We start from the raw sequence: 14,071 nt of genomic DNA on the forward strand, positions 1-14,071 counted from the left end.
CTCTATGTGCGCTCCCTTGTTCGGAATTGGACAGGTATATACGCATATATGCACGCACGAATACATATACATATAATATGTATATATGTGTGTGCGTATGTGTGTGTATATATATATACATGTACATAACATATATGTATGTATGTGTAACATACATAACATATATGTATATATATATATATATATATATGTGTGTGTATGTCTGGGTATTAGTACCGGGTGGCGAGTTACGAACTGGCCGACTGCCGTTTTCGCCTCTCTTTTGCGTTTTGTCGACTGTCATACGAAATGTCGCGTCAAATGCGGTCATTATGCGTCGCTGCGTTTAACTCGCCGCGCATCGATTTTTCTTATCGAAGCATCTCGCGGCGAGAGAAAAAGTAACTTTGTCTCTCACATTTTAAAGTCGCTCAAAAACTCGATATATCTCCATGCCATATCTTCCACGTTTCTCGCCTCATAAATTAATCATATGGCGTTTTATCGCGTGGCCACGATCGTCCGACTCGACATCGACTTCGGCTATCGATTATCGGCAAAGTCATTGAGATGAAATACTTTTATTTTATTACTTATTCTATACCAATATTTACGTATGAAAATGTTAAAAGTAGATATATCAATATCATATTTCTTGTCAATTACATAGCTTGAGGTAGATTTGAAATTCGAGAGCTTCAAGCCCTTTCAGACGTTCTCGCGGCTAATTTGCCAGATCGTCTCAGCTACTAGCTATGTCCCGAAGAGGCGGGAGCAACCACGAGACTTATCCGCGTATCTCTCTCTCTCTCTCTCTCTCTCTCTCTCTCTCTCTCTCTCTACATATATGAATAATGAAATCCACGAGGTTAGGTATAATTACCAGCGGAGCGTCGCATCCGGTCTCGATTCAGATCGTCAATTTTCGGGATAATCGGCGAATCCGGTCGACTGGGGTTCTGGATATTTTCAGGGACAGATTTAATTACGCCGAGGAGGAGAGTCGGACCGAAGTCGGAGAAGAGCAAGCGGAGGAAACCAGCGGAGAGAACGACGAAGGAGAGGAGAAGGGCGCGGGAGGGTAAAGAGATGCCAGAGATCCCTGACTTCGTGCCTATCTTTGGATCAGCTTCTCCACCCTTAGTGACGAAGTACGAACCTACGTCGATTAGTCGGAATTAACTTCGAGCGCGCGCGCGCGCGCGCGTTCATGCTCGCACACCCAAGAGCCCTTCGCTTGGCCCAGGTCCGGGACCGCGGATTACCCGACGATAAACGAATTCACTCGCTGTTAATTGACTTCGGGGAGGGTAATCACGAGTAAAACTTTCACGTCGCGCACGATCTACGAGCGCGCTTGATTGGCAGCTCAGCGAGAAGGAGCGATGGTGAGAAGACTGGGAAAGCATGAAATTTATAGGATCGCGTCTGTGCTGCCGAGATATTCTTGAATTAAGATTGGATGCCTCGTTTTTCGCGTCACGCAGAATGGAATGTTTAAATATTCACATTCGTATGAGGACAAATTCGTGTTTTATTTAAACTTGACTTTTCAGATAAGAAAATCGTATCTCTCAGTCGTTAATGATTATTTTAAATAATTCGAATTAAAGACAATTTTCTTATAGAGTTTTATATGCTGAACGAATTGAGACAATTTACCTCATTTTATTGTACATAATGAAGCGTTATATTATATGAGGAATTTTATAGCGTTTTATATATTCGTCTAAAATCATGGTGTCTACTAAGAAAAACATAGAGAACCTGAAATTCTCACTGAATTTTTTGTACTACGAGAAATCAGGGAATTCTCATGGAATTTTATTGGAACTCAATTTAAAAAAATTTTCTCTTTGATAATTTTGCTCTTATACTGTAAACAGTAAACAACTCGTTGATAAGCCAAGTTGTGAATTATGTGTTTAAAATATATTATAAATATATATTTATGTCTGTTTATATATTCAATATCTTAACAAAATATTGAATATGCAGTACATTTTCTTATTTTTAATTTTTAGCAATAAAAAGTGAGAATGTTATACAAGTTAAACATTTTTATCTTAATAAAAGTTATTCAGTTTTTTTCACTTTAATAAATCTAACACTTTGAATTAAATAGTTTTATGTTTTTCCTTTGTATGAGTAAAAAACATTAGAAAACGCATACAATAAAAAAACTTATTTTAGGAAATTGCATCAAAAAATCTTTACAATATTTTCTTTGTCTGAAATTATAAACAAAAATACTTGAAAGATGAGGGAATTTTTTTACAAGATTTGAGTAGACATCCTGTAAATGTTCGAAAAATCCAATTATATCACTTACCAATTTCACTGTATTAGATATCGGTAATATAATGTCCCTCGATTGTCCTCGGCAAAATGAAATAAATGCTTGTCGATAATAATACCTTTTTTTAATCTCACATAACACATAAAAAAAACCTCACTTGTAATACCTTTTTTAATCTCACATAACACATAAAAAAAAACCTCACTTGTAATAGCTTTTTTAATCTCACATAACACATAAAAAGAACTTGTACTCTCGCAAACGTTTACCGAAAATCATTATCGATGATCCAGGTACTGTCGCATATCTTTGTATCCAAATACAAACAATTTCACTGAATGTTTATACATAGATTTTATACATAGATACATCTTTTTACTAGTAGATTTAGCCCACTGACTCGGCTCTAACGTCTCTATCGGCTTACATCAGGTAGCGAACTAACTATAAGACCGGTCAACGGCTAATTTCAGTTCAAAAATTACTTGTAGACAATGGTACCGTTAGGTATATATTTTCTGGTATTTGAAAATTCAGAGGAAAAAGGCAAGAAGATACATCTTTTGCTCTCGTCCCTTTCTTTTCATAAAATAAGTTCTTTGTGCATAGAATTTTCAAACTAAAGGTTAAATAAAAATGTTCATAGAAAAAAACATTCGTTTTTGAGACATGCAAGTTTATATCTAGATAGTACAATATAAAAGAGATCTATCATCTCTCAGATGTTGCCTGCATTTTTATATTTTTAATATTTTCGATATAACATATATACAATTTTTTTCTTTCTAATCATTTTTAGAAAAACTTCAAATTACTTTTTGGTATATAATTAATAATAATAAAAATTGTATGCTGTACATTAGAGATAGGAACATAAAATATAAAATTTATGTAAAAAAATAAGAAATTGAAAAAAATCATAATATAAAAATTTTGAAGCTTCGTAAGAAAAGGAAGAACGTTTATCTCCCACAATATTTTTCAAATTTCCTTTACTACGACACATTTATTTCAAACATTTACATCAAGTATTGCGAGTCCGCGAATAATCCACAAAGCCAAAAAAAGTCCAGACATAAAATGTTTTGTCGCAGCCAATCGCGTTAGATCGATACCGAAAGCGGACCGGATAGAGATCGTAGAGCGACGCGTTATTAAGCACGCGCGACTGCGATACTAGATTCAAATCGCCCCGACCCGCACACAAGTCGTTTGCGGGTTAAGCGAAATCGCGAAAGTACGTAATCGCACGCATAACGGAGGTAGTGTTCGCCGGTCATCCGCGCACATTTCCACGCACACGATACGTACACGCGTGCTCGTGCCCATGCCCGTACACATGCACCGCCGACATTCGTTTCGCCGGGAGAGGAGCACAGCAACGATAAAAAGCACACGAGCGCATCCGCGGCTTCTTTCCTTTTTTTTTTTTATCGTCCCTGGCTATCATTCGCTCTTCTCTTACTCCTTTCTTTCTTTCTCTTTATCTTTCTCCCTCTCTCTCTCTCTCTCTCTCTCTCTCTCTCTCTCTCTCCGTTTCTCGTTCCTTCAGCGATCTTGCGTGCGTACGCGCGCAAGTTTTCGCGTTCCATGTGTACACTCCTGCTCGGGACAGTACGGTCCATGTGCACGTGATGGTTGTAAAAAGAATACAGAACGTTGCATATATAACGTCGCGGACGATGCGGTGTACCTTGACACGGATGGCTCCCTGAATCACCCGGCGGCTAGCAACAAACATCACCTCGCGCTATCAACACACGCCTACCGCCTAACGCAAAGCGTGCGTATGTGCGTGCGTGAGCGCTCGCTCGCGCCCGTGCCCGTGTAAAGCGGTTGACGAACGGCCAGGCCGGCGACGTCGATAAGCCCATCATCAGGCTGCCCGGCCTGCCCGACGACTTGGTAGGAAATTCCATTTCCTCCGATTCGTGTCGCAGTACGTGATTCCCGGTTGGTTGGTTGGTTGGTTGGTCGGTCGGTCGGCTGGGAAGCGAGAGCGTGGCGAGTGAGCGAGAGAACAATCCGAAGACTTCGCCGCGTTGATTGCGCGCGGCTCTTTCCGCGATTTAACGCGGTACCTAGTCAAGTTGCTATTCCGACACATACGTATGTACGAATATAATTTGAGAGATTTTTCGATAAATTTTGAGTTACTTCCTTTGGCGATAGATTCTTATATTACACTTGATTTTGTATCTAATCTTATCTACTTGAATAAAATTTTGATTATTAAAATACAAATTACATTTTAATAAAATAAATATGTATGTTAACATCGAACAATACAGAAATAATTTATAAGAAGATATGAAGTACATACATTGATTGAGAAATTGTGAAAATAGATATATGATGAATGATAACAAGCGAAAATAGATGAATTAAATATTTCAACCGATATTAATAAATTAATAGATAAAGACTAAAGTATTATCTTCAAAAAAAGAGTAACGCATTTTTATTCATGATTCTGTTATATTAAAGAATAACAGTTGAATATACGTGTCCACTTTAAATGGAGATCATCGGTAATTAAGATACAGAGTCGAAGTCCCGCTTCTTAACTCCATAATCCTCGATATAACGAGGTCTCTTAAAGTCCTTTCAGAATACGGAGAGTGTAATAAAATTCACCAGTTAAAAGAAAATCGAAAAACCGTTTTGCAAAAGCCAACCGTCAAATGTGTAAACTTGTCGCAATTTTATCAATCGTTTGTCCATAAATATTTTTCGTTGCATTGTTCTTTCTTTCTCTCTTTCTCTGTCTGTCTCTCCTTCTCTCTCGCTACGCCGTTTCGGGGTCGGTAATATCGGGCTGTTCTCTCTTGGCTTCACGAAGGAAAAGATAAAAATAACCGTACAAAGAAAGCACGGCGGGTGCTAGGGTAGGCGATCCCCGGACGTGAGCAGAGAGAAATCTCCGTGGCCATGGCAGAGGAAGGACGTGGGGGCGTGGTTCCGAGCCGAGTGCATTACCGCGGAATGCACTTTTGGAACATACCGCACACCATTTTCGGGGTAATGTCTCCCGAAGGCGATAGTCCGTTCGATGTTCAGATACGGAAGCACGATATGGCGCCTTTTCATAGTTTAGCAAGAACATAACGAGCAAAGAACCGTGAAAAGAAACGCGCACCTCTCCTATTCCTATGCGATATAATTTGAGAAAATAAAGTATCGTTAAAGGGAAAAACCGTGAAAGGCACATGAAAAGCATCCCTCTTTCTATTCTTTCTATTCCTATATAATTATAGAAAATAAAGTATCGTTGAGGAAAATTTCCATAAAAAAAATTGTATTTAGAAAATGCTTTTGTAGAGATTAGACTTAGGACAGAAACTTATTTAAAGATAACGAAAGGGGTCTCAATCTTCAGGATGTCGTTTACATTTTTGTGTCTCAAATTCTTTAGTTTCCATGCAGACCTGCCCCTATACATATACACGAATGTAAAGTCTCATACGTATAACGGGGGATTTCGAAAAACGTGCACGAAACGTGCCGCGGCGGATTCGAGGGATCCTAGGTCAGATATATATTTGGAATGCGCTGTACACCGGCGGCAGGCAGACGGTCTTAAAACGGGGTGAGGCAGACCTATCGTAGGGTAGCTGGAAACGGGGAAAGAGAAGCCAAGTGCTTCTACTTTCTTTCTTTTTCTTTCCCTGTATTTTTGCCGTCTCACTCTATTTTCTTTCTGTCTCTCTGTCTCTGTCTCTCTCTCTCTTACTCCTTTACCAGCTTATACCGAACGGGCGCACCCTTATTGTCGTGGTTCCAGGCACCAGCATACCTGATCTTATGAGAAATCCATACTGGCCCTTCAGTTCGGTGGGAATACGAGGGTTTCATCTCGCACCCTTCTACGAATCTTTCTCTCCCTGCTTCCTCCCCTCCCACCATCCGCCGACTCGACAAAGCCTGTTTGTTCCTCGCCACCCGCTCCTTTCCAATTCCGATCGAGGTATCCGCAATGAAACTACACGATCGTGCTGAGACAGTCATAACGAGGACATGTTCTCGATACAAAAAGCGCGGTGGTATTCTGCGTCGCGAACGCACAATCACTATAATGATGCTGCTGTGATTAAGCGGAAGAAAGTAATTCAGATTTCTATATTTTTAGTTCCTTTTTAGTTCATAAAGGCGTAACAATTATCTTAGAACAAATGGAAAAAAGCATAACCTTCTTTTCGATGTACACAGAGAAATCAATAACAATAATAGATCTAAAAGAATATCTGAAAGATAATTTTTTAATTATCGATTTTATTCACATATGTGAATTATTGTGTCAATGACATTATTAATTACTTTAATATGTAATATGTTTCTTTCTTTAAATTATAATTCTAATTATATTATAAGCAAAGAATAATTCAATTGATCAAGATTATAAGCAATGCAATCGATCAATTACAGTTTAAAAGTATCGTGGCAAAAAATGATCTGTGAGATAAACAGACTGCTGGCAAACATATTGCTACACTGCCTTTTACCTGATCGCAATATGCGCTTCAATTAATTGCGAAAAGAGTAGGGATGTCGGATATACGTCGAGCCGCAGGACGCAAAACGCAGAACGACCTTCGTAATTGGTAATTACCTTCGATTTTGATGACGATTTATTATAACGCTGCTTAATTGCGATATAATTGTGCGTTATATGAAAATACAATTTGTATTCCGCAGTGTCATTATTCGCCAATGACGTTAAACAATGGCGACATTAATTTCATCAAAACATTATCCAAAACACAAGCTCGATATTCTAGCTTATTAGAACGCCATAAAAACAATCCTTCTAGAGATCACCTAATACATAAATGTAAACATCAACGTAAACAATTATAAACACTTCAATATTGATACACTTCAATATTGATACAATTATTGATTAATATCGAAACTCTGTTAAAACAAATATTTTAATTTAATAATGTAAAAAAAATTTAGAAAAAATCCAGATAAGAGAAAAAAATTATTAAAATAAAAAGCAATGATAAGGTGTGTATTGAAAATTTATCTAGCTCGTACATAAATATAGATTGTACAAAAACTTCTTTCGATCGATGAGATTACCGTTACGCACGAAAGCGTCTTACGTACATCGTTGGGCCTTCGGGCCTTTACTGGCCTCGCCGAGCTCCGTAATTTAGTCTCTTAACGAGAGAATCGCACGCCCCATTAGCGTTCGCTCCCGTGATTCCACATGCCTTCCGTCGTGAAACAGTGAATTTGAAAGCATATGTGATTGTTTTTTTCAGATATATACTTGCTTCACATATAGATATATCTATAAATCTATATAATATCAGAAGTCATGTACTTGTCTATTTTCGCGGAGAATTAACAAATAGATAAACTAAAAAAGAGTTGATACTTATTTCGTCAACTTATAAATTTTTAATCTTGAATTCGGTAAACAAAATTTTATAAACACCATAATTTCCTCTTTTTATTTATGCAAGCTGTCGAATAAAAAGTATTTATCACTTCTATCTATAGATATGGCATAGATATATTATCAGTTATTTCGACTGCCAATTTTTCAGCTATTCCGGCGAAAAAAAAAAAAAATTGATTAACATTTGAGCATCATACATGACAAGTGCAGCATGAATATAACGATATGTGAATAATGACGATTGGTCGGAGTGGAGGCGCGGGGAGAAAGGGAGAACTTCGATTTCATCCGATAATATACGTTGCCGGTCCAAGAAGCGTTTAATTGAATAGCCGTTATTCGACGCGAATTATAACATGATTATTGCGGTGCGGCTCGTGCGGTGTTCATGCACTAACGGCCGCGAACGTGGATATGGTCGAGCTAGATTAGCGCGCGAGGGACGAAGGATGCACTTATACTGATTAAAAAAAGAAAAAAAAAAAATGCAAAAATATACTTGTCGCTGGAATGCTTTTAACGAATTAATATTTCCGCTCCCCTTACTACCCCTTCCCCTTCTGGCACTTTTGCGATACAATATTTACTTTTGCTCCGTAAGTTGTGTTTGCTCGCGTGTGTGTAGGCAGTCCCTATGCCGCTTAAATCATTTGTCGCAATTTAATAGAATGAAAAATAAATACAAATAACGAACTTTAATTACGGCGTTAATTATCCTCGCTCGCTGTAGCTCATCTATCAGCTGCGAAGTAAGTTTCGGGATTATTAGCGAATCTTCCGAAATTATTCGCAAAAAAGTGCGGCGATTAATCAACACTCGAGAATTATGAAAATCCGCACACAATTTATGACGAAGGTAATAATTGTTTTTTTTTTTTTTTTTATATGCTCTAATGTCATTGCTTATAACTTCCAATTATATATACGCTAATATTTTGCGTATTATCTCGCGATCTCAATAATGGAAATAATTTATCGAATATAAGAATGCCGGAAGTTTTAAGGCTCATGGTTTAGTCAGAAAAATATCCGGTTTAGTCGGAAAAATTCCCGGATATGACTGAAGGGTTAAATTCACCGATAGGTCGGCTTCGAAGGAAAAAAGGTTTTACCATCATGCGAACGCAGCGATGGGAGGCTGTCGTTGTCATCGTCAACGACGACGACGACGAAACGGAAACATGTGCCAGGATAGAAAAAGGACAACTGCATACGACGGCCTGAGAAAAATAGAGACCGAAAGGTAAAGAGAGAGAGAGAGAGAGAATGAAAAAAAAAGAATGAACGACGAAGGGTAGAGAAAGGGGAGGAAGAGATACCGCTGTGGAAAAATATAACCTGTTGGACCGCGAAAGAGCGAGAGCTGCGTAGGCAGGCACATGATGGAGAGAAGGACAAGCGCAGGAGAGATTGGAGAAAGAGAGAATGGATCTATGAGAGGGAGACCTCGGTAGAACGGGACAGCCGCGATGAAAGAAGAAGGGGAAGGACGAGGAGAGACGACGAGGGCAAACGAGTGAAACAAAGAAAGATATATATATATATATATAGAGAGAGAGAGAGAGAGAGAGAATGAGAGAACGAGAGAGAGGGAAGAAGGACGCGTGCAGGCATCCCGAACCTGCCTCAACTTCGACTCGACTTTCGCGGTTCGATTCTGATCCGATCGATCTAGCTCATCGGAGATAGCACATATCCGTTAGTATTTACACTTTGCTTTCGTTCACTGGCATAATGCTGTTAGTATGTGCTGTTTTTCTGCGCTCGCCTCCTCGCTCTTTCATCATCCCCTTCTCGTTATCCTTGAAGTTTAACAAAACGACTAACGGATCGCGTTCCAAAGGCAAGAGGGGTAACGTCTATTTTTCGAAACTTTGAAGGACACAAATCGTTACATTCCTGATGTTGTGTTTGCTCTAACTAGTTTCGAGGCACGATGATAGCAACGTGTACTGTTCTAATATCTCCAACGCAAATTTAAGCCTCCATTCGCGTTTCGCGTGATCGTTTCTCTCCATGAATATTATTGATACAATATATACATATAACGGTTAATGATACAATAATTTTAAAAAAATTGAAATTTTTTTGAAATAAAAATTATATGTGTATATGCCAAAAAATTTTACTCAACGCGTTCTATTTTTAATGGCTTAATTTATTGATTGAAAAATTCGATTTAATGCATATAGAGAAATGATTCCTTTTACATATCTCGCATTCGTCAGACAAAATAGACCTTGGCATAAATATGAAGCGCGAAAAAAAATGGATAAGCGCACATTTAACATAAATATGCAACGAGAATCGAAACAGAGGCATAAGTGATGGCATGAAAAAGGAATATAATTCGAATGGTGTCATCGGGAGCAATTTACATTGCGCCGAGCACGTCGATCGATAAATTAACGAGGCGTATTCGATATGCGCTTACATTTTTATCGGACCCGCTCGTCGTGGAACCGCGTTTCGACGGCTGTTATATTACCACTTTGAAAATCGCATAGACGGATATTCGAAAAATTGTTAAGAGGCATACTGCTGTTGTAATTCGTTTCAGTTACGGACGCTTTGGTCCCTTTTTGCGCCGATTTTCACTTTATCGGCCGATAAGCGCGCAGTTTTTTAATCGCGCTCGCGATATGAACAAAGATTAATGACGAGGAGAAGGATAAAGTAGGTATTTCGAATATTATTTAGCACTTTGCATTATTGCTCGTTTTGGTTCCGCGCTCTTGGCAGACTGGTTTAGGAAATCACTTCCTTATGTGTTCAATTTTCTTTATAAAAATATTTGAGAGAGAACTGCATATATATTTATGAGAGGTAATATTAAATTGATATTAAAAATCCTGTTTATCTCGATTCAACCTTATTATTCTGTCTATTACATATATGTCATTTTATATTATATTTAATAATTCAAAATTATTCTGATTATACAAATAATTTGTTTTTTATTTCAATATGCATTAATCGAATTATTATCTTAGACTACGAAAGATTTTATATCAGAGAATAAATTACATGTACATAATTTTTACACATTTTTAGAAAATAATATATCCCGTAATTAATTGAAAGGCAATAAGGCGGACGGCGAGCACGTGCGCGAATCGGGACACATCTCTCGCCGCAAAAATACCATCCGGGGATTATCTTTTATTTAGATACGTAGGTCTAATCTGGCTCGGTTGCTACGACCGAGGAGAAAAAAGTCGCGAGATAAGTGCGATCCGACTGAGTTCGTCATTGAATTGCGCGATTCGCGCCGGACGTGTGTCATCGAGGTTCACGCGATGATCGTCCGTCGATACTCCCAGTGATATTTCGAAGAAGTGGAAATTATTTACTTATGATACACGAACGCAAACTTCAAGAAACGATCGCTGACCTCTCCACGTGCATGTCAAGCGTGCATATTAATATGCAAGCTTTATCGATGTGCGCGTAATTATTTTTATAAAAGTAATATCGTTAAAAAATAAACAGCAAAAAATTAAATTTATTAGACAGATTGTAAGAAAGTTTAGTAGATATTAGTGAATAAATTAAAAAAAAATTAGGCAGATTTTGATTAATAGATTGGAAGAAAAATTTATTACACGTTCTGATAATTTTAATAATTTTAATTTTAATATTCTACTGTCCTTTATTTACCTTTATTAAATTGCTGTTATGTATAAGATATGTTTTACAACATTTATTTAATTTTAACTACACTTTTTTTAATAATAGATCATTTGACGAATTTTGGAAAAAAGAGGAATGTTGTAGGATTTAACATTTTTATCGCTCAAAAATTTTATTGATTAGTTAAGGAAAGCAGACAAAAATAGTTATATAAAATATTAGTTATATAAAAAATAACGAACTTTTTATTATTACGGGCTATTTTTTACGCCACGAAAAATAATTTTTTCTCGATTGTGCGAAAGCTCTCGTTTGTATCGCGCAAATATTATAATTAGAAGAGCAAGCTGATATGAAAGTCGACGAGAAGCAACGCGTTGCACGATGTATTTCGAATAATTTGGCGCGTATAACGCGCCGAGGTCTGCGCGGAATACAAACGGCACGAGAACAATTTTTTGAACTCTCGGTGCACTTCACCGTACCTCATCATGTCGTCGCCGCACGGGATTTACACAACTCTTTCAATTAAAACTTTTCCCCAGTTTATCTTCCCGCGCTCCGAAAAAAAAATTAGGTTCCACGCGCGCAGTAACGAGTTCCGTTAACGGAACGCGCGGTTGTTTCTGACCTTTTCGAGCTTTTGTTGAAATAATTCGTCATTCGTCACGCATCATAGGGCAAGGCAAAGGAAAGGGGAAGAAGAAAGGAAAGTTAGTAAAATAAGCATCGTCAAGGTTAACGTGAAATGAAATAAATGTCTCGCTACCTGAACGTATCTTTCGCTTAATGTTCTCGCAAGGAAGTTTAACCTTGAACCCAACGACTCGTTATTTCGTCGGTGGTCCAACGTTTCTCCTTCGTGCCGATAAGCCGGAAAAACATTACTCGAGTGTCTATATACATATAGATATATATAGCTCGGCTCACCGAGTTGCTTCATTCTCTCCCGTTCACGGTGAAAAAGTACCGATATATCACGTGGCGATATGAACGTACATGTGTAAATATGTGTATGTGTGATTACGGACTCACCTTGTGATGCTGCATGATGGCAGTGGACTTTCGCTTGGCGGACATATTCAGTTTGCCGGGATGCCCCCCTCTGTTCCCTCTTAGTGAGAAATATCTGCCTCGACGGTCTCTATCGGCCTGTCCGCCTCTGTCCTCCTGTCTCTCTATCCTTCGCTCTTCCGTCTGTTTTTCTCCGCTACTGACAAGCCATAGGCGAAGGCACGGCGACAATCACAAGGAGCACAAAGGCGGGGGGAGCGCGAGAATGACAACGATAGACGAATGCACGCGGTGACGCACTCTCTCCTCCCTACCGTTCTTGTCGTTTCCTCTTCTGTCTCCTTTCTTCGCTTCCGTCTGACGGCTTCCTCTGGCGCGTGGTACGATCCTACTCTCGTATATAGAGAATGAGGTGTTCTCTAGCGCGACCGGCACGTCGCGAGTAAACTTTCTCGGAGTATCGTGTTTCGTTTTTGTCTTTCTCTCTCTCTCTCTCTCTCTCTCTCTCTCTCTCTCTCTTTCTCTCTTTATCCCGCACGCGCGCGCGCACGGTTGCACTCCGTCCCACCTTGCGCTCGCAAACTTCAAGCTCTCACCCCGCGCACACCACACGGTATACGGCGGCGCCACGAAAGTTCCGCGATAAAATCCTCCCTCCCCCCCGCGCAGTTGTTGCAGTTGTAGCAGGTGTCGGTGCCGCGCGAAATTAAAACAAACCCGCGCGCTGCCGGAACAACCGGAAGAATGTCTCAACACTTCAAACTGAGAAAAAGTCTGTTTTTCTTTCACCTGTTTTTATGTGATCTCCTTTCTTTCTTCCACTTACACCTCTCACACGCGCGACTTACTCAGCTGTCCGTATTACTGTTTCTGTTTCTCCTTCGTCACGATGCAAGACGCGCGCACAAGGCAGCTCCACAAAGTCCATTAAACCGTTGAAACGGTATCGCGATCAGCTGATTCGGTCGAAACTCTGGATCATTCGGATCGAACACACGTCACCCGAATCATTTAACTCCAACCGAACGAATAGTTGTTTCGTATCGAATTCTTCCACAAAAGTGAAGAGAAGAACGGAATAATAAATTCGAAGTTGCCGATCCTCGTGCACGTTTCAAATCCTTGTGTTTAGAAGTTAGAACGGCGCCCGTCTGACGGCTCGATCGTAAAAAGATGAGCGGAGAAGCCTTCGCTCTCTGATCGTCCGATCTTGCTCGCTTTCCGAGAATCAGGAAAATCGACGATTGTCGCCTGCGTGTTCGCTCACTCTCTGTGTCGTTTAAAGCGAGAGGTGAGATTGCTCCGCGCTCGCTGACGTGGCCACAGACTGTCCTCGCATTACGAACGCTCACGGCGAACTGGCGGCTGGCGACGCGGCGACGACCTCCTCTTCTCCTCGCGCCGCTGCGCCGCCGCCTCCACGCCTCAACGTACCCCCTCCCCCGTCCCTTCCTTCTCTTCTCCGGTGTCCTCACCCCAGACCCACAGTAGAGAGCCTCACACCACTACCGCGCTTCACCCATACCCCACTCTCTCACTCGCCGTCAACTCATCCCCCTTCCGTCGGTTCCTCCCTCTCCCGCTGAAACCCCTCACCACAGTCCTTCGACGACCCGCACCGCTCTCTCACTCCCCAGCGGCCCTCTTCGAGCGCGTCAACTCCCCCCCCGCCTCCCTACCCCCGTCCCGCTCTCTCGTTCCCTCGTCCTCCCCTTCCTCACTGTGGTCTCTCTCTC

General features: G+C 40.1%; 1 protein-coding gene across 2 annotated transcripts in view; it reads right to left on the reverse strand.

Moving 5' to 3' along the window:
- Positions 1 to 13,703, reverse strand: part of LOC126848666 (nucleolar protein 4-like) — a 65,627-nt gene extending 51,924 nt beyond the window's left edge. For both annotated transcript variants that reach the window (XM_050589717.1, XM_050589716.1), the window contains exon 1: positions 12,357 to 13,703. In XM_050589717.1, coding sequence (XP_050445674.1) covers positions 12,357 to 12,401 — 45 coding nt within the window. In that variant the 5' untranslated portion in view covers positions 12,402 to 13,703. The remainder of the gene's footprint in view (positions 1 to 12,356) is intronic.
- Between the last annotated feature and the right edge of the window lie 368 nt (positions 13,704 to 14,071).

The sequence above is a fragment of the Cataglyphis hispanica genome, chromosome 4 (genome assembly GCF_021464435.1).
Source record: "Cataglyphis hispanica isolate Lineage 1 chromosome 4, ULB_Chis1_1.0, whole genome shotgun sequence".
Lineage (NCBI taxonomy): Eukaryota > Metazoa > Arthropoda > Insecta > Hymenoptera > Formicidae > Cataglyphis > Cataglyphis hispanica.